Source organism: Symphalangus syndactylus, chromosome 11 (assembly GCF_028878055.3).
Source record: "Symphalangus syndactylus isolate Jambi chromosome 11, NHGRI_mSymSyn1-v2.1_pri, whole genome shotgun sequence".
Lineage (NCBI taxonomy): Eukaryota > Metazoa > Chordata > Mammalia > Primates > Hylobatidae > Symphalangus > Symphalangus syndactylus.
The window spans coordinates 64,584,714-64,610,731 of NC_072433.2; the positions used below are offsets into that span (position 1 = coordinate 64,584,714).

The window sequence follows — 26,018 nt, forward strand, 5'->3', positions numbered from 1 at the left end:
AATAGTGAGAAAGGACAGAAGTTATTGTAGGTGACTCTCATCATCCTCAAAGGAGGAGGAATGGATTCTACATGACTTTGGAAATGGAGTTATCTGGAGGAATGATAGGGAGATCTAGCCGGGCAACTCTGGCTCTCAGTACTCCATGGAGCACAAGAGCTACAGGGAGAATTCCAAGAAGAAGTAGATTTCAGATCCCCATATGTAAAAATCTTTCAACAGCATACATTAATTCAGCAAATAGCCATGAAGCACGTAGCATAGGCCAGGCACTGTTCTAGGCACTAGGGATACAACAGTGAATAAAACAGTCAAGGCTCCCTGCCGTCATGGAGCTTACATTTATTTTTAGATAGGATTTGGCAGAATGTAAGAGCCAAGTAATACATGCAGGCCTTGATAGTTCCAGAGAGTATTAATCCAAAATAGTTTCTGTTCATTCCAAAGTCTTAAAGCCAACATTTTAAAGCAAAAATTTGGGTGGAGTGTGTGATGTGGGAAGGATTTGGGGCTTTTTTCTTAATGTTTTCAGACTGTTTCTAAACCAGATCTATTTAGGGGAATCTTATAAACTGTGCTTTCAAAATCTTTTTAGTCATGTGTTTGAGAGTTCTGGGTATGTAGACAACAGACCTCATTGAGGCTGCAGCCCCTTGTTCAATTATGTATCTCCTCTACCTGAGAATAATAACTGCCTGCTCAGACATCTGGCTTCTATGGTTCTAAATCTGAGCACTAAGTACAGTCATGTATCACTTAACGATGGGGATATGTTCTGAGAAATGTCTCGGTGGTGATTTCTTCACTGTACAAACATCGTAGAGGTACTGACACAAACCTAGATGGTACAGCCTACTATACACCTAGGCTATATGGTATACTGATTGCTCCTAGGCTACAAACCTGTACAGCATTCTGTGGTCTGAATACTGTAGGCAATTCTGACATAGTAAGTATTCGTATATCAAAACATATCTAAACATAGAAAAGGTATAGTAAAAATACAGTATGGTAATCTTACAGGACCACCATTGTATGTGTGGTATGTCATGGACTGAAACGTTATGTGGTGCATGACTCTACCAAAAAAAATGAAACTGCATTATGCAGTTCATAACTATACAAAAAAAATGCAACAGGAATCAGGTCACTGGAAACTGGAAGTGATGGAAAACATGTAAATCAAAAAGTCTTTGGAGGGTGAAGAGCAGACACAGATGGGAAAGTTAATGTGAATGGAGGCAAACAATGTCTGCCTGCTATGTAAGAATGTCATTTTTTTTTTTTTTTTTTTTGAGACAAGGTCTTCCTCTATTGCCCAGGCTAGAATGCAGTGGCATGGTCATAGCTCACTGCAGCCTCCACCTCCCAGGCTCAAGCGATCCTTCCACCTCAGCCTCCTGAATAGCTGGGATGACAAGTGTGTACTAGCACACCTGGCTAAAAATTTTAATTTTTTGTAGATACGGGGTCTCCCTCTGTTGCCTAGGCTGGTCTTCAACTCCTAGGCTCAAGCGATCTTCCCGCCTTGGCCCTTCCAGTGTGCTGGGATTACAGGCATGAACTACCATGCCCAGCCAAGAATGACTTTTGGAAATTCTTCCTTTAAAAAACTCACTCTTCATCTATGTTAAAATGCTATGGTATTTCATTGCCCAGCATGCAGAATACAGGGAGAAGCTGGTGGAATATTATTAAATGTATTTAAACACGTGACAACGTTTTACTTAGCTTCCAATTACTAGTAGACTTCAGAGGGCAGAAGGTTGCCAGCTCATTCATCTGGTCATTACTTATCTTGACCAAAAGCCCATGAGAATATATACTGAAAGAATAAAGCTTTCATTACCATTTAATGTTTTTCCTTAAAGCCTCATTTTAATACTGTGAAACCAGATTTCAGAGAATGTCATAATTAAGATTTTCATAAAAAGAAACATTTAATACTATTTAAACATATAATGACTCCCAGTGCTACCTGAATTCATTCACATCATAAACCAACTAAAATGGGCTTTAATCTGTACGGTGACCATGCTGCCTTTACTTAACCTTAATATGCCACTATCAAGACCAATTTATGAGCCACACTAAAATAATTATCATTGTTTTATTATAATCTCACCTTACTAACCAGAAATGTTAATCTGGTTAATCATCTACCATATTCACCAGACTCTGAATAATTGGCAGTTCTTTTAAAAAATCAAATTTATCCTGGAAAGAGGAGTATTTGACAACTCAAGGATGTTTTAAAGAATGTGCTAGGGACTCATGGCCACTCTAAGAGAGGAGTTCCAGAAATGTTGAAGCATTTTGGGAATAACTGTATAGTCTTCCAGCTCTTCTACTTTGAAGAGAAGATGACTTAGATGGATAGATTTGTATATACTTTTGGGATTCATCAGATTACTTTGTAGTCACAAGTCAGATCGAGTTTTGACTGGAGCAGGTCATTTGGCAACTATTTGATAGAAAAATATTAAATAGTTCTATTGGAAAGAGAATGTCTTGGCAGATCTCTGAGGTTTGTGTGTAGGTGTTCTCAGGAATCCTCCCAGGGAACCTGCTCTTGTGGGTTGGGAATGATTTCAGGTGAGCAGCAGGAGCCCTCAAGGCCGAAGAGGCTGAAATGCATTAAGTAGGTTGGAGTCAGATGATGCACCACAGCCACCATCTCCTGACAGTGGACAGGTCACTCTCTGGGACCTATTTTCCTAATCTATCAAATGATGGAGTTGGACTGAATAAGGGCTGCATTTCTTTCTAGGATTTTCTGGAAATGGGGATTATATCCATGCTTTCGTTGGAGATTTTATTTTAACTAAGGATGCTGAATGCTGAAAGAGAGGAATTTTGTCTACAAACAAAATTTTTTATCATAAAAGTAATTCATACTTTGTGTAAAAAATTACAACAATGCAGAAGTGTATAAAGCAGAAAGTAAAAACCTCTTCCCTTAACTCAGCACTCAGGTTAATTGTTCTCCATCTCCTGAACAGGACATTCAGGCTTGCACTAGCCATCTTTGAGGGAGTAGTTAAGACTAAATCTTTTCCTATGTTTTAATGGTTCTTACAATTGGTGAGATAGAAGAGTAACATTTGTGGAAGTCTTTTTTTTCCTTCTAAAAAGGAAATTCAGATCATCTAGCCCAATTTATAAATCCATATGAAGAAGTTAAGTTCCAATACTTGAAAATAACTTATACTATTACTAAAGTAATATAAAAATTGCAAAAGACAAAAGAAAATACATTAAAATGTTAATAGTAGTTTTACAGAGGTGACAGGATTTTGGGGTATTGTTTTTTCTGTTCTTCTTCCTCGATTGAGGCAATACATTTTGTGTTACCTGTATAATAAAAAAGTAGATTTACATATCAGAATAGTTGGTTGATTGGCTTCAAACCAAACAGTCCAATAACTGACGCATTAAATCTTTATTGACTAAACAGCTTAAAAAATTATTACTGCTATTTCCTTTTATTTGTTGTTGTGAATTTTACTCAGAATTAGAGATAAATGATTAGTAATTACAGGAAAACTAACTTGTAAAAATCTTAAAGACATTGAATGGGTTAATGTACTGAGCAGCTACGGAATGCAAGGCACTGTGGGAGTAGGGTGAGTATACTCCCCCCAAGCGCTCAGGGTCAGGCAGGGGAGGTGAGATAAAAACCCATAGCCATACACTAGCTGGCCTGTCCTGAGGGTTGTGAGACACAAAATGCTAGGAGACTAGAGCAGTAAGAAATGTCTTGATGTGAGGAGAAATCAAGGAAAGCATGGTTTTAGAACATGGGTGGGATGTTTTTTGTACCGAGACTGAAGAGGCTTTTTAAAGTGGAGGGAAGGCAAACTGAGGCATAGAGATGCCAATACCAGGTCTTGTCAGGAAGAACAGAGTCCAATTTGGCTGCAGCATAGGGCATATGTAGGGGAGGGGATAAGACTGGCACGGGGGCAGAGGGGGACTTGAATGTCAGGTGACAGAGTCAAAGCTTGCACTCTAATAAGTAGGTGACTGATAGGTGATCTTGGGGGCTTTTGAGCAGGAAGAGTGATATAATCAATATTGGCTTAGGACAATCCCTTTGGCTTTGGCGAAATTGTGACTCAGGTAAGGGACAGTTGGGGGAGACAAGGATGGGAAGATGCATGATAAATGGGCCCTGAGCTTGGCAGGCATCAGGAAGGCAGTGCAATATTTTGTAGAAATAGACTTAGCAGAGCAGGTGCCCAGCATTCAGCGAGACCGCAGTTCAAACCCCATACAGATTCTTAGCCACTGTATGACTTGAAGGTGTTACTAACTCCTCTGAACCTGTCTCATCTACAAAATGGGCATAGTAGCACCTATGTCATAGGGTTGCTTCATGGCAGGTAATTATTCTTGTAAAGCATTTAGCACAGCTCTGACGACACATGGTGAATGCTCAGTAAATATTAATGTCACTAATTCCAGTCAATTCCATTAACTGGAATTAATTAGTTGGAGTTAGGAAGGAAACAGGTGTCAGCTGGGTCGACTGAAGGAAGCAGAGATCTCAGGAAGCAGTACATGGTGGTACAGTGGGAGCATGGCATCTGTGGGGGAGACTGTCTGCAGTGGGATCCCACCTCTATTGCCAGCCAGCTGTGATCTTATACAGGATACTTAACCCCTTTCTAGCTCAGTTTCTTTAGCTGTAAAGCTAGCGCAGTGTTACCATGGAGCTGGTATGTGAGAGTAAAGTGAGATAATGAATGCATGTTAAGTGTGTAGTATGTGCCTGATACATTATTAGTGCCCAGTAAATGTTAGTTATCAGGTGAAGGGTGGGATGTGGGGTTGAATAGATTTGCCTCTTCCACTCATAGAGGCAGGATGTGCAAGGATGGGTGGAGACATGCAGCAAGGGATTGGGCATGAAGGTTTTCTCCAGGCCCAGGGAGAACACTCGGCCTGGAGATATTCAGGAGTTCCTGGCCCAGAGGAGATTACAGCTCTGCAGGGAGATGAGCCACGAGTGGAGTGTAGACATAGGCCTAAGGAAGCAATCAGACACTTCCAGAATAGAGGACATTTGCTAAGACAGCGGGCCTGGATGCTTCAAAAAGTATCCTGGGAAAATATGTCGGGGTTGTTCTAGATTAAAAGTGACTAGAGTTGAAACCAAAGAATATATGAACCTTGATGGGACCTGGTCGTTGTTTTTTTTTTTTTTTAAAGACAAACATTCTGGAGACAATTGTTGAATACTGATTAAGGGCTCTGTATTAGAGGCTATAAAGAAGTTACTGTTTATATTTTAGGCATGATAATCTTATTGTAATCATGTAGAACAGTGTCTTTGTTCTTAGGGACTCTATGTGGTAATACTCGGGGTGAAATGTCATCATATGTACACATGCATGGGGTGGAGAGAATAGTAAATCTGGCAAAATGTTAACAACTATTCAATCCAAGTGGAGACTATGTATCTGAGTATTCATTGTGCTAGCCTTTCAACTTTTTCTGGATGTGTGGAATTTTTCAATATAAAAAAATGAGAAAAAAAAGAGGCCTATGGAAAAACTGGGAACCAGTACGCAACAGGAAAAGGAATTATTTGAAGGAAAAACAGGATCCACCTACCAAGAGAGCAATTTCAAGGGAGAGATTAAGCAAAATGAAGGCTGCAAATAGAGCATATTTGGTCACTGAGAGATTGTGGCAGCTTGGAAATAGTCCAGTGAAGCACAGAAAACTGACATGCACCCTAGAACTTAAAGTATAATAAAAAAATATTATATATTTATATTATATATAAAAGAAAGAAAACTGACCCAGAGTGGAGTAAAAACTGGGGAGGAAGGATAGGCAGCCAGGACCTGTTGGCCCTTCTGGGTTAAGTCTTTCTTTTCAGTAAGAAAGGGAGACTGCGCATTGCTGAGGAAGAGCCTTGGGGAAAGGGAGGGACTGAGACAGCGAAAGGGGGAATACTACAGGAGGAAAGACCCAGTAAACGTGGGAGAGGGATGCGATGGAAAAATGACAGGAAGATGTGGCCTTAAGCGGAGGGATGCTTTCCCCTTCAGCCCAGAGGTGAGGACTGTGACGACATGTGGGGAAGAAACCCCCTTCCTAGTGACAAGGAGATGAGGTGATGTCTTGCTAAGGTGGCAGATGTGAGGCCCGAAAGTGGACATATGTGCCACACTTGTCATTAGGTCTGAAGCAAGGGAAGGATGGCCGTGGGGAAACAGAGTGCACCTGGTATTGGTTGAATATGGGCAGTAAAAAAGCGGGCTCTGGGACTGCCCTGATGAGGGCTAGCGATGATACGGGTCTACAGCAGTCATGGAAACTAGAGGGTCGTCCCCCTGCCCCACCCTTCAGAACTTGGTGTTGGGCGGATTATGCATTAGGAACTCTTTTTTGTGGGTAAAAAGCTTCCTCATTTCCACGCACCCTCCACCTTGGGCTGCTGGGTGTATAGGCACATGGTGTGATAAGTCTTTGGTATGGAATGAAGCTCTATCCTTTCAAAGTCACCAGGTTCGGGTTCCCAGCCCTAAGTGGCCATGGCACTGGGTGGTCTGGGTTCACGGGGCTCCTGGAGCTCTCGGGTGTCCCGTGTGCCACCCCATTCTTTGCATGCATGCCCACGAAAGGCCGCCCAGGCACCCCAGGTGACCCCATGGAAGTGACTTTTGGTTCTGCTCTGGCTTCGAAGTGCTTCTCAAGCTGAAGCCTTAGGGTGTCGAAGACCCTACAGTTAGCTGGAGCTTCCGAGTGAGTAGGGGCTGCGGGCCTGGCTTCGGTCCCAGCGGGGGCTGAAGGCATTGGCATTTGACGGAGAACCGCTGGTCTGGGGTGGGGAAGTGGCCACACCCCTACAGGAGGACCTTTGTGATGACGCAGCCGTCCCTGTTACCCTCGGGGTCGTCCTTGAGCGGCGGCAAAGTGGGGACCCAGCCCAGGGCGCCCTCACGGCGGCTCACCTCCCGCAGCCGCGCCTGCAGCGCCTCCCGCTCGGCCTGCAGCTCCCGGCGCGCCTGTGCCGCGGCGCGCTCCTCCTCCTGCAGCGCCCTCCGCCTCCGCTCCAGGGCGCGCTCGCCCTGCTCCACGGCCGCCTCGCGCCGCTCCAGCTCCCGCTCCCGCCGGCTGCCGCGCACGGCCAGCGCGCCCATCTGTTCCAGCAGGCGCGCCCAGTCGCCCTCGGGGGCCGCAGCGGGGCCGGGCGGCGGCGGGCAGGGCCCAGCAGGTGGCGAGCGCCGGGCGCCGCTGCTCTCCAGCTCCCGCCGGTGCGCGCTCCTCAGGTGCCTCCACAGCGCCGAGGTCCCCGCATGGAAGCCCGGGCCGCGGCCCACCTGCTCCCCGCACAGACGGCAGGTGGCCCAGTGGCCCGACGGATGCCCGGGGCGCCCCGGGGCCAGGTGAAAGTAGCCCCAGGCTTCGGAGTACGGCGCCCCCAGGCGGCCGGGAGGCGTCTGCGCCGGCCCCAGTCCCGGACACTGACCGCCCCGCGCCGCCGCGTCGTCCAGCCCGCGGGCCTCGTCCATGGTGCAGGCCGACTCGCCACTCCTCATTCTTCGGCGCCCGCACGCTTGGGAGCAGGGGAAGAACAATAATGAGTGTTAGGATCACGCACACAGCTCCTAGACTACAGTTAGCCTAAGAAACCATGCCGCTCTCTATTTTCTTACCGATAAAAATCCTGTAGTGTGGGTAGATGTCTGTTTCTAATTAATCTTCAGTATTAAGTGTTGATTCCTCAGAAAAAACTGTTAAAAATGTCTAGCCCTTCCTATACTAGGAATCCTCTTTGAAATCAAGTGGGTCCCCAGTCAACAAGTATTTATACTAATAGCGGGAGGCTAAGCTGCTTGAACGGAAAGAACTAGCTAACTCCGTGCTGTGTTTGTATTAGCTTTAACTAGTCTCTGCTTTCTTAACAATAACAACACCACCACCAATAAAAAAGGTACTGTCTTCAGAATAACAGCGAGGCTCCCTTATGCAGGCTTCTCTGGGTGCTGCACAGCACACTTCAGCAATGACCAGTAAAGAAAGCTTTGGGAATGAAAATTTTGTTTCTTAAACTTCAGGAGTGGAAGAGCCAGTGGTGAACAGCCTTTTAAAAAGCTTGCAAAGACTGTATGTTTTTCAAGATAAAAATATGTTTTTGTGACTATAAAAACAATCTACTTGTGAGAAAATCGGCAGTACTGAAAGCAATGCTTTTAAGATATGCACATTTAGGAAACAGCAATATCCAAAGCAGCATTCTAAATTTTTACCTTTAAATTAGACAGTGGGTCATTTCCCAAGGATTCTGGGGTCCCTGTCATTGCCTCAGGGTTTCCAACCATCTCAGGTTCCACGGGTAGAAACAATGCATGCAACACGATTCCTGAGTTCTGAAGAACCATCAGCAGTGCTAGGAGTAAATTCAGAGGACAGGCAGGCCAGTGAAAGAAATGCATTCAAACCACCTTAAAGATAGATACTAGAAATACTGAGCAGCGCCATGTCCTCGTTCACTTTTTCTAACCCTTTCATAGATACCCAAGGCATAAAACAAATAAAATTAGTTTTCTTTATTGTTTGTGCTAACTGAAAGATCCCCTCTACATATTTGCAAGATACAAAGTTTGCTCAATACTTTTAATTAAGGAAGAAAAAGAAATAAAAGTAATAATGTCTTGCTTTGTTCAACACAAAATCTGTTAATTAAAAGGATCCAAACATAATGCAATGACTGTCATTGCACAGTCTTTTTTATTAGGAAACTAATTCACTACTGTAATAACCTATTAAAGAAAAGGGAATACAGAAAAAGGTGAAGTTTATTCTTTAGGAAATAAGTTCACAAAGGACCAAATGTGTGATTCTAGATAAATTTGCTTTGAAAGTTGAAAAACAATGAGAAGAACACACATGACAGACTTCTGAGCTCTTCTGAGAACTTATCTCAGGGAGAAAATCAAGGGCAAGGTGAGACCCAGGCACAGTGAGATCAGTGCTGCTCATACTGTCAGATTTTGAACCAGCAGCCGTGGAGATGACAAAGCTCCAGAATCTTTCTTGTTAAACACAACTGGGAAAAACTGAAGACAAAGATGAGAATAGGAAAAATAAGCTGCTATAGTTACAGTAGCATTTAGTGTAAACTATGAATTCAGTTACTAATAGTCTTGTTACAGACGCACTGTACTTTTCTAAACCTAAGTATTCTTTTTCCCACCAAGCAAGTCCACTCCGGATCAGGTATGACATTTAACATATCATTTTTAAAAAAAGATAACAAATATACCAGAATCATCAAAAAAGATAAGTACCATGCGTCTTCTAACAAAGAAATGGCTATTTACATGTCTTCTGATACACAGGCATTGATTTAAATATGGTCACTCATGATAAAGACCAATTAGCATAAAAAATCTTTAGAAATTAAAGGCTACATTTTCCCCCAAGAGATTTATTACATTGCTAAAGTCTCAAAAGTGGGGGAAAGTAGGATGAGGAGTTACAGACCACCTTCAAAAATAGTATTTTTATGGCCAGTAAATATTATGGTTATATAACATTATGGTTGCTAAACAGAGTAAGGGTTAAGTGTTATAAACATTTTTAATTATCTAACTTTACCTAGAATTTTTCCTATACTTTTTTCTTTTTTAAAATTTCTATTTCCTTCTATATTGAATCTGATCTTCCCTGAGGTCCTTTTTTATTACTGGACAAACACAAAAGTGGAGAGACTATTATAATGAATCTTTATGACTAATTTATTTTATAAATTAAAAGGGATGTAAACGTTTCCTATAACATCAAGAGTATTGCTTTGCATTCTGATATGCTTTCTTGAGCTAAAGCTTGCAAACTGCACATAAACCCGCAGATTCTCTTACTTGTGCCAAAGTCTGAGAGTCATCCTTACTGATGTGCCCCTAATAGTGCCAGAGGTGACCGATTACTGTCATGCTTTTTACCTCTCTGGTTTTCTTTAAAAACTGGAATGCCCAGAGGGAGTGTTGCACAGGTGAATGCCATCTGTTAGGAGTTAAAGTGGGCACGAGGGTGAGAAGCACTGACTTTGACGTCTTAATCCTTTTGACCTAGTGGAAGCCTCACCTGAACCAGGGACAAGCCGCATCACAAATGTCGGCCAGCACAGCACTGCCCCTCCAAGGGTGGCAAGGGGACATCCTCTGCCTGGGCAGCCCTTCGATTTTGGAGGTCTTAACCAGTGGAAGGCAGCATGGGGCAGAACTGCCTCACCTTCTCAGTCCTCCACATCATGCGGCTGTATTCTAGCTCAATACAATCCTCAGTCTCAGTATCTACTGAGTGACCAGCAGTCTATGGCCACAGGCTGTAACAGCCTGGTTAGCTGAGCAAACTATCACAAGGACAGAAAACCAAACACCGCATGTTCTCACTCATAGGTGGGAATTGAGCAATGAGAACACGTGGACACAGGGTGGGGAACATCACACACTGGGGCCCGTCGTGGGGTGGTGTGGGAGGGATAGCATTAGGAGATATACCTAATGTAAACGATGAGTTAACGGGTGCAGCACACCAACATGGCACATGTATACATATGTAACAAACCTGCACGTTGTGCACATGTACCCTAGAACTTAAAGTATAATAAAAAAAACAAAACCCAAAAAACCTGAGTGCATTTCAGCTGCCCCTGCAATGTGGAGGGGGAGAAACCTCTTCAGACACTTCAGCCACAACCATAACACACAAAGAGCTCTTCAAACACAGTAAGAAGACAAAGAGCCCAACAGAAAAACAGACGAGAAATATGAGTAGGCAAATGACCTAACAACAAACTTCAATGGCCAGGAAATTTATGAAAAGGTGCACAACATCACTTATATTCACGGAAATGCTATTAAAGTAGCAATAAGGTATCATTTTATATCCATCACACCAAGAAACATTAAGAGGTCTAACAGCCAAAGTTACAAGGGAGGTAGAGAAAAGGCACACTCCTCAATTACTAGTGAAGATGGGATGGATTTTAGGAAAGCATTCTGGCCATTTCTTTTCTTTCTTTCTTTTTTTTTTTTCTTTTTTTTAAGACAGGGTCTTGCTCTGTCACCCAGGCTGGAGTGCAGTGGCACAATCATGGCTCACTGCAACCTCTGCTTCCCGGGCTCAAGAAGATCGTCCCGCCTCAGCCTCCAAAGTAGCTGGGACTACAGGTGCATGCCACCATGCTTGGCTAATTTTTGTATTTTTTTGTAGAGACAGGGTCTATGTTGCCCAGGCTGGTCTTGAACTCCTAGGCTCGAGTGATCCACCTGCCTCGGCCTCCCAAAGTGCTGGGATTACAGTTGTAGCATACCCAATGAGAATGCATGTCATTAATTCTGTGGTTAGCTAATAAGAAGAAAATGAAAAGTAAGAGCTCTCTCAATTTTTCCTTGAACATTTTTTAAAAACTAACACAAAGTTGCCAATGAATTTGAGTATTTTGCTTACATCCATCCACTCCATCCAACTCTCATTCAAATGCTCATTGTGCACCTGCTAAGGTCAGGTGCGTGCTTTCTGCCAAGCATTCCAAGAGGAATGTCACATAGTCTCTGCCCTCAGGAAGCATACCATCTGGTGGGGAAAGAGATGCTTCCAACAATTCTACCTGTGTGATAGGGCCAGCTGCAATCTCTATATTAATTAAAAATAGAGGCTGGGCTCGGTGGCTCACGCCTGTAATCCCAACACTTTGGGAGGCCCAAGCAGGTGGATCACCTGAGGTCAGGAGTTCGAGACCAGCTTGGCCAACATGGTGAAACCCTGTCTCTACTAAAAATACAAAAATTAGCTGGGCATGGTGGTGGGTGCCTATAATCCCAGCTACTCGGGAGGCTGAGGCAGGAGAATGGCTTGAACCTGGGAGGTGGAGATTGCAGTGAGCCGAGATAGCACCATTGCATTCCAGCCTGGGTGACAAGAGTGAAACTCTGTATCGAAAAAAAAAAAAAAAAAAAGAGAGATAACCTGAGATTCTACTCCTGGGGATCTCTTCTATAGAACTAACAGCACCAATAAACATAGTCTTGTGTCAGGATGTTCATTACAGAACCATGTAGAATGACAAGAAACTGGAAGCAAGGGAATGCCCACCACCAGGAAAATGGCTGAGTATATAACATATGTTCATACCAGGGAGTATTATACAGCCATCAAAGAGGAATAGGATGAAGTTCTGTTCAATGTCTTACAAGGATATCTGGAGGAACTGTTCAGGGAGAAAAGAGTGATGCAGAAGAGTGTATAATATGACCCCACTATTATTAAGTAATATACATATCTGTATAGACGATATATAGCTATAGATGAAGAAAAATAAGGAGATACTATGGTTGAGGCAATGGTAACTGATGTGAAAGGAGGGAGAAGGGGAAGAGGTAAACACAAAGGTAAAAGCAATGAGGTGCTAAGAAAGCATGCATGTGATCACGTGTATACATTTAGGGAAAGTGTGTATATCACAGGATCTCTACATAAATAAAAAATAATTTTATAAAACAACCCTTGGGGCTGCGTGTGGTGGCTCATACCTGTAATCCCAGCCCTTTGGGAGGCCAAGGCAGGTGGATCACCTGAGGTCAGGAGTTCAAGACCAGCCTGGCCAACATAGTGAAACCCTGTCTCTACTAAAAATACAAAAAATTAGCTGGGCGTGGTGGCGGGTGCCTGTAGTCCCAGCTACTCGGGAGGCTGAGGCAGGAGAATGGCTTGAACCCCAGAGGCGGAGGCTGCAGTGAGCCGAGATTGCATGATTGTACTCCAGCCTGGGTAACAAGAGCGAAACTCTGTCTCAGAAAAACAAAAACAAAAAAAGCAAAACAACCCTTGGCTCCTCAGGCATGTGAGCTCAGGCAGGGCCAGCTCAGGCTTAACTGTGGAGGCTGGTGGGACAGTCCCACGGGGAAGCCCACTGCTGCACCGCTTGGAGGAGGAAACCCAGCATGTGAGGCTGCTCATTGTCACATGGTTTGCTGTGCTCTGCAGAAGGAGATTCTGTATTCACACCCAGGATGTCATGGAAGAGGAGCTCATCCCATTCATCTCCCTGGCACAGGGTAGACACTTGGGGGATGCTGCATTAAATGAAATGAACCTGACTCTGTTTCTTTAGCCCCAGCCCACCGAGTCTCAATCTTCCCATCTGTCAAGAGAAATAATAAGATTATTTGCCTCTAAGCAGGTGGCTGAGATCAGATAGTGCAAATGATGTCACTGTTGGACTCTCCGGTGTTATATAAATTCAAGACATGAACAATAAAGAAACTACCGATATTTACTGCTCAGACATGCCCACGTTAAGATTTTAGTGGCTAAAAGGCAATTGTTTTTCCATCTGGCATTATGTTATTCAATAGAGTAAGTAGTCTAAGTTGGAGGAATCCCCTTGAGAATTGAGTACAAAGAGCAAATAAAAAAGACTAACAGATCCAAGACCCTTACCCCTTAAATTTATTTTCACTTCCTAAATTGAACTTCATGCAAAATAGGTTATTTATCACTAAGGTAAAATAAGATAATGGGGAGGTTTAATTAGCCAAAGCCCTGTGATACGCAGTTCTTCCTTATCAAATACCCAATGAGAATGCATATCATTAATTCTGTGGTTAGCTAATAAGAAAATGAAAAGAGCTCCCTTAATTTTTCCTTGAAAATCTTTTTAAACTAACACAAAGATGCCAATGAATGTGAGTATTTTGCTTACATCCATTCACTCCATCCAACTCTCATTCAAATGCTCATTGTGCACCTGCTAAGGTCAGGTGCGTGCTTTCTGCCAAGCATTCCAAGAGGAACGTCACATAGTCTCCGCCCTCAGGAAGCGTACTGTCTAGTTGGGAAAGAGATGCTTCCAACAATAATTCTGATACCTGTGTGATATGGTTTGGCCGTGTCCCCACCCAAATCTCATCTTGAATCGTACTCCCATAATTCCCACGTGTTGTGGGATGGAACTGGTGAGAGATAATTGAATCATGGGCGCGGTTTCTCCCATACTGTTCTCGTGCTAGTGAATAAATCTCACGAGATCTGATGGTTTTATAAACGAGAAGCCCTTTTCACTTGACCCTCATTCTATCTCATGCCGCAGCCAGGTAAGAAGTGCCTTTCGCCTTCCGCCATGACTGTTAGGCCTCCCTAGCCACGTGGAACTTCAAGTCCATTAAACCTGTTTCTTTTATAAATTGCCCAGTCTTGGGTATGTCTTTATCAGCAGCGCGAAAACAGACTACTAACACACTGTGGTAAAGGTGAAATCAGTGCTCGCTCCTTCGGGTGAATTCCATCACATAATCTCCACTGGGGAAGGGGTGGGCGTGGGCAGCTCCTGGGAGCTGAAGTCTTAGGGGCCCTAACACAAAGGTTCATGCAGTTCAGTATCCCTTCCCCTCGCATGCCCCACAGGGCACAAACGCATTGTTGTCCATCACAAAAACACATTACCCTTGGTACTCGACTCTAATAAAGTTCCAGTTCCTCAGTTGTATAACAAGGCTTCCAAGCTCCTATTTTAAAAGAAAGTTTCTTGAAGCTAAATAAAAGCACTGCTAACATGAAATTAACAGTGGAAATTTCTGAGTGTAATTTCAGGGTGAAAAAAACTGAAAAGACAAATGTAGATTTTAGATATTTCAAGGAAGGAGAGAGAGTAGTGTTGCTGGTACCATGCCTCTGTACTTGCTGTAGCTGAGTTTCATTTGAGTATCCATTATTTGGAAGGAGTTCTTAAATCTAAGCCTGTGGAAGACAATAAATTCACATTAATTATCTCTCCATTTGACTCAATTTCTGAAGAAGTTCTATCCTTCTAATAAACTATCAGATTAAATCCCAGATTCCTCAGTATGATGTCCCTGAATACCAATATAAAGAATAAAGTAAGAGATCAAAACCTGGATGAATAATCTGTATAAATATGGGCATATACACAAAGTATGACTATAATATTGAGACTCATCCCATAAAGCACCTACAAAAGTTAATTGTATTATTTTATACTTATGCTTGTGCACATAAAAAATATTTGGCAGGCTAAAGGCCAAAGAACCCAGCACTGTTCTCAAAAGGACATAGCAGATTAATTAGTCCTCTATTTGTCCTTCCATACTCAAGGCTACTCACTGTAGTTGGGTTAACCAGGCAGAGTTTAAACCAATATATGTTGGTTGAGCCTGGACCTTAGATGAGAAGTTCACACTAATGTGAAATTCACACAGACATATGTGGAAACACTAAAAACATTTACTTCATCCACCAGTGACTTTAATGAAAGCAGAGCATAATAATTAATACAAGTAATTAGAGTTGACAACTGAGGTGTCAAGAAAACCACAGTTCATCTGTTATCCGTCCATCTCTGTTGAAATATTAGTTTACTGCCATATATTAATCTATTTATAAACAGATCCCGACAATTAGAAAAATTAGTCTGGAATCACCAGGCTGAAGGCTTAGCTGAAGTTAAAAGACAAGTAAAAATGCCTCCAAACTGTAAAAACTGAGTTGGGGAATAAATGGTAAAATGTGTAAAAATTTAGAAAAAGGTTATATGTGGAATATAAAAAATACACTGGACTCACAGGTAATTATGTGGTCAATCAGAGATGTTTCCTAAATGGCATAAGCCAAACTCTTAGATATTTCTACCATTAGCTAAAAGGCAGAGAAGCACTCTCTCTCTCTATTAATGCACTTTAAAAAATGAAAATTGTGAAGTGTTCTGCCCTTAAAGTGGACCTTTATTTCAGGCCTGCATTACTTTGCTTAATAGACATGGTCCTAAAGATTAAGGTGGTGATCCATTTTATCTTGTAAAAATGCATAATTTAATCTGAGTTTTAGGAATTTAAAGCTGTCCTACTTTGAAGGCCTTTGTGACTCAAAGATTTTTTTGATTTTTAAATTGAGAATTACCTGGCTTGGGCTTTTGGTCTTTTTAGAATATGTATTGCTGTCTACTTTTTTTTTTTATTCTTGGCTGCCTCGAGCTATTCTTGCCTCCAAAAGGTGTCATCATATGAATAAAAACAGCAGAAAATAATTACCCTAATTAGATCAATGTATTAAGCTGTTTCTACAACAGTTTCTCTTAAACACCTTATCTTTGTAGTCTTGGCTAATTAGAAATTCGACTAGTGGTAAGTATTTATTTTTTTCCTTCAAGGGGGTTTTTGCTTTGCTAAGCCTCGGACATTTGGTTAGTGCAAGAAATCACAGAAACTGCTCCAGCGAACTCCGAAAGGAGCGGAAAATTCTTTTGTTTGGGGGCCATGAGGGGTGGGGGAGGGGTGGGGATTCTGGTGTAAGCTTTTGGCTTGCATTCGCTTTCTCCCTCCGAAAGTGGGCGACATCAAGTAAGTCCCAATTACAGAAAGAACCCACTGCAGGGCGCCCAGCCACTTGCCCAGTGAAAAGACTGTAATCAGACAACTTTAATAAAGGGAGAGCAGGAGAGTGGCGACGAATTTCCACATTCCGAACAAGCTTGTCGAAAGGGGAGTGTAGGGAAGGAGCAAGAATGAGGCACTGGAAGACGGTGAGCAGGGCCTTGCCACAGAATCCCGGGCCCACCTGCTTTCTCACAGTCGCGACAGCCGGCCCGGAGAAGGGCAGCCCAGAGAAGGGCACGCCCCGCGCGGGTGCCAGGGAGGCGGCGGGGGCGTCCGCGGTCGCTGCTCACCTGCGCTCCCCGCTGCCCGGCCCGGCCCGGCCCGCCTCGCCCACCGAGTCTGGAAGCCCACACTCACCCCTTTACCCGCGAAACGCGGCCGGAGCCTGCGGCGGGTCGGGAGTCCGGGATGGTAGATCCCCCTCCAGGCGCCTCGCTGACATTTTGTCCCGGACGGAAAACCTCCGCGCGTGCCCCTTAAAGACACAGCGCTCCATTCACAGGTCTGCGGGGAAAGGGGGGCCGTCACGTGTGGCCTTCACCCGAAAGCGGTAGGGGAGTCGCTCTGAAACCGCCAAGGATCGCGAGCGACAGACTTGTGTTGGCCAGGGTTTTAAGATGACGCAATAGCTGAGTGTGGTTGAAATGTAACTATTGTTTTACAACTTTGCATTAACCTTCCAAGACCTGGATTCCCGGGCCTGTGTCTCAGAGCGTGGTTTGCATCCTTGCAGGCTGTAGGCGCATGATGTCACAAGTTATTGGAAGAAATCCCTCCAACCTAGGTTGGGACAGATGAAGGCGGCGCTTATTGGTGTTCACCAAAACACCAGCATGGTGTACCAGCTTTGGCTAGATTATGCTCAGGTAACGAAGAACCCCTGCAACTCAGTGGCTTTAAGGTCCATTTCTCAAGCGAATTACTGTGGCTGCAGGGAGCTTTGGCAGTACTCCACCAGTTTCTTCACTCCAGGCTCCAGGCTGAAAGGTCAACTTTTCTGGGCCATGCTCCCTGCTGCGCTGGTAAACCAACTTTGAGGGAGAAGGGGGAAGTCCAGATTTGTAGTGTTTGCTATTTCTATGATGTAAATACTCCCACCATGGCCGATTTCAAGCTACAAACAGTCCAACAAGTGGCTTGCCAAGTTCCTGGAAATTTAACAATTAGTTCTTGTACAAGACTGGCACAAGGTGCTTTTCAAACTCACATTCCGCATGCCTCAGTTCTGCTCACGTTCTTTTGGTCAAAGCTTGCTGTCGGTGGGGAAGTGTACCCCTCTCTTAAGGAAACCTTGCAAGTCATGTGACAATGAAACGGGAGAGTTCCCTGATTCCCTCCCGGCCCCCGTCCTCCCGCCGCCCTTTGCAGGACATGCAACAGCGGTGTGGCTCGTGTGTTCGGTCTCCGCCCTGCTGAAACCCCTTATGGGAGGTGGAGCATGCAGACGGACGGGTGCAGGAGCCAGGGTGCAAAAGCTGGGGCGCTGGGCTTCCAGCCCCACGGCAGTGTCCACGGGCAGGATCCTGTGATTCCCAGAGCCCAAATGGGCGTGTGTTACAGTGTGCTCTTTTAGCCTTACCATCAGCTGACGGCTTAAGTGTTAACCAGCTCAATAGACCCTCTGCCTTTTTGCCAGCGCAGAGGGTCAGTGTGACAGCTTTCTGTATCTCAGCTCTTGTCTCACCTCCCAGAAGAATCAGGTCACACATGGACTTAAAGAATGGTGAATGCCGGGGTGGGGGCGGGGGTAGAGGAGTTGGGGGAAGGTTGGGGGTGTTTATTAGGTGGTAGGGGTGGCACTCAGTAGGATGGATGGGGAGCTGGAAAGGGGATGGAGTAGGAAGATGATCTTCCCCTGGAGTTTGACCATCCAGCGGTGGATTCTCTGACTGTCCCCAGCTGAACTCCTCCCAACATTCTTTCTCTTTTCTCTTTATCTGTGGCTCTTCTGCTCTTCTGTTCATCTGCTCATCTTTTGCTGCTGGAGCCTGGTGTGTGGAGTTTATATGGGTACAGGATAGGGGGTCATGGAGGGCCAAAAGGTAACTTTTGGGCACAAAAAGAGAGGAATGCCTCTCTTCATTTAGGGCCATGGGTTTCCAGGCTTGAGGGTGGGGCCTTTGCCAGGGAACTGCCTTATTCTACCCAGTAGTTCCCTGTCTTCTGTCCCTATCAACAATAAGTGAGCTGAATAATACCCTTAAAAGAAGGACAAGAAATAGCTGGGTACAATAATACAATCCACCATTCTAATAATGGTTTCGGAAGAAGAAACTGGCTGAGTGTCTTCAAAGGCAGAGGTCCCCAACCCTGGGCCATGAACCAGTACCCTTTGTACCCTGTTAGGAACCTGGCGGCACAGCAGGAGTTGAGTAAGGGACAAGCAAATGAGGGAAGCTTCATCTGTATTTACATCCGCTCCCCATGACTAGCATTGCTGCCTGAGCTCCACCTCCTGTCACATCAGCTGGGGCATTAGATTCTCATAGGAGCGCAATTGTGAACTGTGCGCATTCAAGGGATCTAGGTTGTGTGCCCCTTATGAGAATCTAATGCCTGATGATCTGTCACTGTCTCCTGTCACCCCTAGATGGGCCTGTCTAATTGCAGGAAAACAAACTCAGGGATTCCCACTGATTCTACATTATGGTGAGTTGTATAATTATTTCATTATATATTACAATTATATATTACAATGTAATAATAATAAAAATAAAGTGCACAATAAATATGATGCGCTTGAATCATCCCAAACCCATTCCCCACCCCTGTCCATGGAAAAATTGTCTTCCACGAAACCAGTCCCTGGTGCCAAAAAGGTTGGGGATTGCTGTTCAAAGGGATAATTTTGCAATGTGAAGGCCAACTATTAGGTTACTACTTTTCTTCTGGCCCAAAGGACACTTACAGCTACAGACATCTGATAAAAAGAAAAGTAATGAGTACACTCTTGGTGGGAATGTATATCCATACACCCATTATGGGAAACAGTATGGAGGCTTCTCAGAAAACTAAAGATAGAACTATCATATGTCCATCAATTCTGCCACTGGTTATTTATCCAAAGGAAAGGAAATCAATGTATCAAAGGGATTCTTGTATCCCTGTTTATAGCCACACTATTCACAATAGCCAAGATATGAAATCAAAGTCTATCAACAGATCAGTAAAGCAAATGTGATATATATACACAATGGAAGACTATTCAGCCACAACAAAGAATGAAATCCTGTCATTTGCAGCAACATGCAGGGAACTAGAGGCCATCTTGTTAAGTGAAATAAATCAGACACAGAACGGCAAAAATCACATGTTCACACTCATATGTGGGAGCTAAAGAAGTTGATCTCATGGAGGTAGAGAGCAGAAGGGTGTAGAGGTGGGGGAGTGAAGACAGGCTTGTGAATGGGTACAAACAAACAGATAAGATGGAATAAGTTCTAGTTTTTGATAACATGGAAGGGTGACTGTATTTCCAAAGAGAAGATTTTTTTCCTTTTTTTCTTTTTCTTTTTTTTTTTGGGACGGAGTCTCGCTCTGTCAGCCAGGCTGGAGTGCAGTGGCCCGATCTCGGCTCACTGCAAGCTCCGCCTGCCGGGAGCATGTGTGGAGCTAGTGTTTTTATTCATTCCATTCTCCTGCCTCAGCCTCCTGAGCAGCTGGGACTAAGGGGACTACAGGCGCCCACCACCACACCCACTAATTTTTTTGTATTTTTAGTAGAGACAGGGTTTCACCGTGTTAACCAGGATGGTCTCGATCTCCTGACCTCGTGATACGCCTGCCTCAACCTCCCAAAGTGCTGGGATTACAGGCGTGAGCCACCGCACCCAGCCGAAGAGAAGATTTTTTTTCTATGAGTTTGACTTTAATTTCTAAGATTCCACATATATATGAGATCATGCAGTATCTGTCTGTCTGTGTTTGGCTTATTTCACTTAGCATACTCTTCTCTAAGACATCCATGTTGTTGCAGATGGTAAGAGTTCCTTTTTCTTTAAGGCTGAATAATATCTGTGTGTGTGTGTGTGTGTTTGTGTACACACCACAGTTTCTTTTTTTATTCATCAGTTGATGGACACTTAGATTGTTACCATATTTTTTGGCTTCTGTAAATAATGCTGCAATTAACATGGGACTGCAGATACTTCTTGGAGATAGTGTTTTTATTTCTTTTGGAAATATACCCAATAGTAGTATTAGTGGATCATATGGTAGTTCTATTTTTAATTTTTTGAGGAACCTCTCTATACTATTTTCAATAATGGCTGGCTGCACCAATTGACATTTCCACCAATAGGGTACAAGCATCCCCTTTTCTCTAATCCTCACCAATACTTGCTGTCTTTTGACTTTTTGATAATAGTCATCCTAACAGGTATGAGGTGATGTCATTTTGACTTGCATTTCTCTGCTAATTAGTGATGTCGAGTAGAAGAGAAGATTTAAAATGTTCCCAATACAAAGAAATGATAAATGTTCAAGGTGATGGGTATCCTGATAACCCTGACGATCATTACACATTGTATGCATGTATCAAAATATCACATGCACCCCATAAATACGTACAAATATTTTGTATCAATAAAAAAATGAAAAAGAAAAGTAACTAGTATAAATGGCCAGGTGCAGTGGCTCATGCTTGTAATCCCAGCACTTTGGGAGGCCCAGGCGAGTGGATCACCTGAGGTCAGGAGTTCAAGACCAGCCTGACCAACATGGTGAAACCCCATCTCTACTAGAAAAATACAAAAATTAGCCAGGTATGGTGGCGGGTCCCTGTAAGCCCAGCTGCCTGGGAGCCTGAGGAGGGAGAATTGATCGAACCTGGAGGCGGAGGTTGCAGCAAGCCGAGATAGTGCAACTGCACTCCAGCCTGGGCGACAAAGTGAGACTCTGTCTAAAAAATAATAATAAAATAAAATAAATAAATAAAAAAGAAAAATAACTAGTATAAACAAATCAGGTTAAAGTCATCTCTAATTCGTTTAAATATTTGAATAATTTTTTACAGTTTATTGTATCTGGCAATTCTTTTAAGAAGAAGCTTTATTGCTTTGAGTGTCTAAAAGAATCTGTTTAACTTTAAACTGACCATGTAATGAGATACATGATATTTTCATTAGTTCATAGAGGAGTTTTTAGTAAGTGCTGGTTATGGGCAAAGCACCATCTTAATTAAGCCTAAGCAGGAGTCTGGAGACTATTTCTGCCCTCAAGAGGATTACACTCCAGTATGACAGTAAGACATACGAAACTCTAAGAAGAAAGTGAAAAATTATATAAGAGGAAATATTCAAGTGCAATAATAAATTGAGAATGGCTACATATTTTTGAAAGTGGCAGCATTTAATCAAGGCTTGAAAAAGAGTAGGATTTGGATTCCTGGCATTATATCTTTATTATCTTAACAAGATGTATTTTTTATTTACTTTTAAAGTCAGATAAAAGGAGCTTATCCTTTTTGTGAGTCAGTGCTTAAATTTTCTTAAATTTTGTGAGTCAATGCTTAAATTTAAAAATTTTCTAAATTCTTAAATTTTCGTGTAATCAGAAATCTCTTTCTTGTGTTAAATTTAAAATCAAACTACAAAATATGTCTCAGGTATCTAATAACTTTTCTTCTTTGCCCTACATCCTTTGTTCAAGTTTCAGCAAGAAAAACAACCTTTAGTTCTTGCTTTCTTGGTAGTGGCAGTTCCCCTAACTTTCATCACGCATGTAACCATAAATAAATAACATTTAATTTTCACAGGAAGATCTCATTTCTGTCCCCTGCCCTGGAAGCTGGCAAAAAGTAAGGACCTGCATTTCATTGGAAATACAGAATATTTACTCTCCCTATTCTCTTCAAAAATCACAGCCTTGAAATCTGCTATCAGAAACCCAGTTTGAGGCTGGGCCCAGTGCAGCGGCTCACACCTGTAATCCCAGCACTTTGGAAGGCCAAAGCAGGCGGATTACTTGAGCCCAGGAGTTCAAGACCAGCCTGGACAACATGGCGAAATCACCTCTGAAAAAAAAAAATACAAAAATCACCCCAGCATGGTAGCACACATCTGTGGTCCCAGCTACTCAGGAGGCTGAGGTGGGAGTGTTGTTTGAGCTCGGGAGGTGAAGGCTGCAGTGAGCCCTGATCACACACACCACTACACTCCAGCCTGGGTGATGGAGTGAGATCCTGTCTCAAAACCAAACCCAGTTTGAGAAAAATATTTATCAAGATTGTCTCAAAGACATGCAATTATGGAGCTGTGTCCTTTGGATCACACTGTTTTGGTGAATCCCAGATGTGCTTTTGGTCTGTAGGTTTCTTTCTTGGGCTGTTTTTGTCTTGTTTTTGGTGTAAGGGTAATGCTAGCCTCATAAAGTGAGTTGACAAGTGCTTTTTTCTATTTTTGAAAGAGTTTGTGAAGAATTGCTATTAATTTTTCTTTAAATGTTTGGTAGATTCAACAATGAAGCCATCTGGACCCAGGCTTTGATTTATGCATAGGTGATTGATTACTAATTCAATGTCTTCATTTATTATATGTCTGTTCAGATTGTCTATTTCTTCTTGAGTCAGTTTTGGTAGTTTGTATTTTTTCCAGGAATTTGTTGATTTCATCAACATGATCTAAGGTGTTGGTACATACTTTTTCATAGTATAGTATTTTTTATACTTTTTTTAAATTTCTGTAAGATTGATGGTAATGTCCCCTCTTTCCTTTCTGGTTCCTGGATGTGCTTTTACTAAACTGTCCCTGTGGTAATGCCATCTGCCTTCAGCGAGGCACCTTGTAGGAAACAGATGCATAAACTTCATTGTCAGATTTAGTGTCATGGTGTCATCAGCTACAGCTATCTACTGCATCCCACAGTGTTTTCTCTGTAGGATCTAGAGGAGATTCTCTCATCTCTCGGTGTCATGAAAAGCTCTGCATGCCCTAAACAAATGGGACCTTTTAATCCCACTCTGAATTGTGTCTCCTGCTTTGGCTGCCGGGAGGGCTGAGTCCAATGTTGAATATCAACTCTGTCAGTTTCCTAGAGCTGCCACAACAAAGTATCACAAACAGATTGGCTTAAAACAACAGGTGTTTATTCTTCCATAGTCCTGGAGGTTTGGTTAGAAGTCAAAATTAAGGTGTCAGCTGGGCTATGTTACCTTTGGAACCTGTAGGGAAGAATATGAGGGGACTTCAGAAAGGTTGTGGAAAAATGGAATTAAAAGATAAAAATGAGAAATATACATTTTATTTCTCAATGTAAACTCCATTAAGTTCAAGACATTTTTGTAAGTGATGACACCAGCCATCTAGTCCATTCCGAGCATCCTGGGAATTTAGCCGTGTCAATGCAGTCTTTCTTACATCATTAACTGAAGAAAAATGGGTATACTTTACATACTTTTTTTGAGATAGAGTCTCACTCTGCCGCTCAGGCTGGAGTGCAGTTGTGTAATCATAGCTCACTACAGCCTCAACCTCCTGGGTTCAAGCAGTCCTCCCACTTCAGCCTCCCAAGTAGCAGAGACAGGCAGGCACCACCATGCCTGGCTAATTTTGTGTTTTGTGTAGAGACAGAGTCTCACCATGTTGCCCAGGCTGGTCTTGAACTCCTGGGCTCAAGTGATCCTCTCATCTTGGCTTCTCAAAGTCTTGGGATTATAAGCATGAGCCACTGTGCCTGCCATTTTTTAAAAATACTAGTGTCTTAGTCCATTTTGCATTGCTATAAAAGGATACCTGAAAGGAGGTTTATTTTACTCTCAGTTCTGCAGGCTGTACAAGTAGCATGGCGTCAGCATCTGCTTCTGGTGAGGACCTCAGGAAGCTTCCACTTTTGATAAAAGGGGAAGGGGAGCAGCCACCATGGCAAGAAAAGTGGAAAGAGAGAGTAGAGGGAGGCACTAGACTCTTTTTAACAACCGGATCTGGAGGGAAGTAAGAGTGAGAACTCATACCCCCCAGGTAGGGCTTTAATCTATTTTTGAGGGATCTGCCCCCATGACTCAAATACCTCCCATTATGCCCCACCTGCAACACTGAGAATCAAACTTCAATGTGAGACTTGGAGGGGACAGATATTCAAACTATATAAATTAGAAAAAAAAGAAGTCAGACAGAGCCACGTCAGCTCTTGGATGCCTAATGATTTTCCATGAAACTCAAAAAATTGCCCTTGTTTGATGAGAGGAATGAGCAGGAGCATTGTTGTGGTAGAGAAATACTCTCTCTGGTGAAGCTTTCCCATGTGTTTTTTTGCTAAAGCTTTGGTTAACTTTCTCAAGACACTCTCATAATAAGCAGATGTCATCATTGTTTGGCCCCTCAGAAAGTCAACAGGTGAAATGCCTTGAGCATCCCCAAAAATTGTTGCCAGGAACTTTGGTCTTGACTGGTCTGCTTTTGCTTTGCCTGTGTAACTTTCTTCTCTTGTTAGCCATTGCTCTGATTGTGCTTTGTCTTCAGGATCATCCTGGTAAAGCCATGTTTCATCTCCTGTTCCAATTCTTCAAAGAAATGATCCCATTGTTTATTCTGCTCTTCTGCACAGCTGATCTGAGCACAGTGGTTTTGGCACCCATTGAGTAGAAACTTTGCTCAACTAAAATTTTTCAGTGAGAATCGTGTGAGCTGACCCAGTTGAGATGTCTGTGGTGTTGGCCATTGTTTGTGCTCTTCATCGTTGTTCCTCTTCAGTTAGGGCTCAAACAAGATGAATTTTTTTCTTGACATAGATGGCCTATTGACATAGATGGCCTACCGTGATGGGCTTCATCTTCAACATTGTCTCATCCCTTCTTAAACTTATCCGTTTGTAAACATCTAATTTCTTTGGGGCATTGTCCCCATAAACTTTCTGTAAAGCATCGATGATTTTACCATTCTTCTCCCCAAGCTTCACCATAAATTTGAGGTTGATTCTTGCTTTAACCGACTTCATGTTGCTCTGATATGGACTCTTTTCAAACTGAAGTCTTATCCTTCTTCATGCCTCAAACTAGACCCTATTCAGACATGTTATACAAGTTAGTACCAGCTTATTGGTGTGGAAAAACTTTGAAATCCATGCATAATTTTTTCATGATACACATTTTTTTTTTTGAGATGGAGTCTCACTGTGTTGCACAGGCTGGAGTGTGGTGGTGTGATCTCTGCTCACTGCAGCCTCAGCCTCCAGGTTCAAGCAATTCTCCCACCTCAGCCTCCCCAGTAGCTGGGACTACAGGTGCATGCTACCACACCCAGCTAATTTTTGTATTTTTATTAGAGACAGGGTTTTGTTCTGTTGGCCAGGCTTGTCTCGAACTTCTGACCTCAAGTGATCTGCCTGCCTCGGCCTCCCAAAGTGCTGGGATTACAGGCATGAGCCACCGCGCTGAGCATGATACACATTATTGATGAACTTTTTTGAAGTACACTTTGTACTTCCTTACCTTTCCCTAGCTTCTGGTGGTGGTTGGCTGTCTTAGTCCATTTCATGCCTAGTATAACAGAACACCCGAGACTGGGTAATTTATAATGAACAGGCATTTATTAGCTGATAGTTCTGGAGGCTGGTAAGTTCCCTATCAAGATGCCAGCAATGGGTGAGAGCATTCTGGTTTCATCATCACAG

The 26,018-nt window shown here is 43.1% G+C and overlaps 2 protein-coding genes and 1 non-coding gene across 5 annotated transcripts in view; 1 reads left to right on the forward strand and 2 right to left on the reverse strand.

Moving 5' to 3' along the window:
* Positions 1 to 1,681: 1,681 nt before the first annotated feature.
* On the reverse strand, positions 1,682 to 16,906 carry ZBED3 (zinc finger BED-type containing 3). Of its 3 annotated transcripts, XM_063612164.1 has the most exons (5): positions 16,770 to 16,873; positions 14,688 to 14,760; positions 8,268 to 8,407; positions 6,969 to 7,573; positions 1,682 to 3,354 (listed from the first exon to the last, which is right to left on the reverse strand). In XM_063612164.1, exons 4-5 carry the CDS (start codon positions 7,554 to 7,556, stop codon positions 3,217 to 3,219), a joined length of 726 nt encoding a protein of 241 aa, XP_063468234.1. In that variant the 5' UTR covers positions 7,557 to 7,573; positions 8,268 to 8,407; positions 14,688 to 14,760; positions 16,770 to 16,873; the 3' UTR covers positions 1,682 to 3,216. The 3 variants fall into 3 exon arrangements, with proteins under 3 accessions (XP_063468234.1, XP_063468233.1, XP_055088589.1); XM_063612163.1 differs by lacking the exon at positions 14,688 to 14,760 and having other exon boundaries at positions 16,770 to 16,906; XM_055232614.2 differs by lacking the exon at positions 14,688 to 14,760 and having other exon boundaries at positions 1,682 to 7,573; positions 16,770 to 16,906.
* On the reverse strand, positions 10,129 to 10,266 carry LOC129457954 (small nucleolar RNA SNORA47). The gene has a single exon (XR_008649482.1). It is a non-coding gene; the product is annotated as a small nucleolar RNA SNORA47 (small nucleolar RNA).
* Positions 16,907 to 17,145: 239 nt separating the features above from the next.
* LOC129492657 (uncharacterized) overlaps positions 17,146 to 26,018 on the forward strand; it is a 60,186-nt gene continuing 51,313 nt past the window's right edge. The window contains exons 1-3 of the mRNA XM_063612169.1: positions 17,146 to 17,278; positions 19,003 to 19,061; positions 22,168 to 22,209. Of these exons, the coding sequence (XP_063468239.1) occupies positions 17,207 to 17,278; positions 19,003 to 19,061; positions 22,168 to 22,209 (173 nt within the window). The 5' untranslated portion in view covers positions 17,146 to 17,206. The remainder of the gene's footprint in view (positions 17,279 to 19,002; positions 19,062 to 22,167; positions 22,210 to 26,018) is intronic.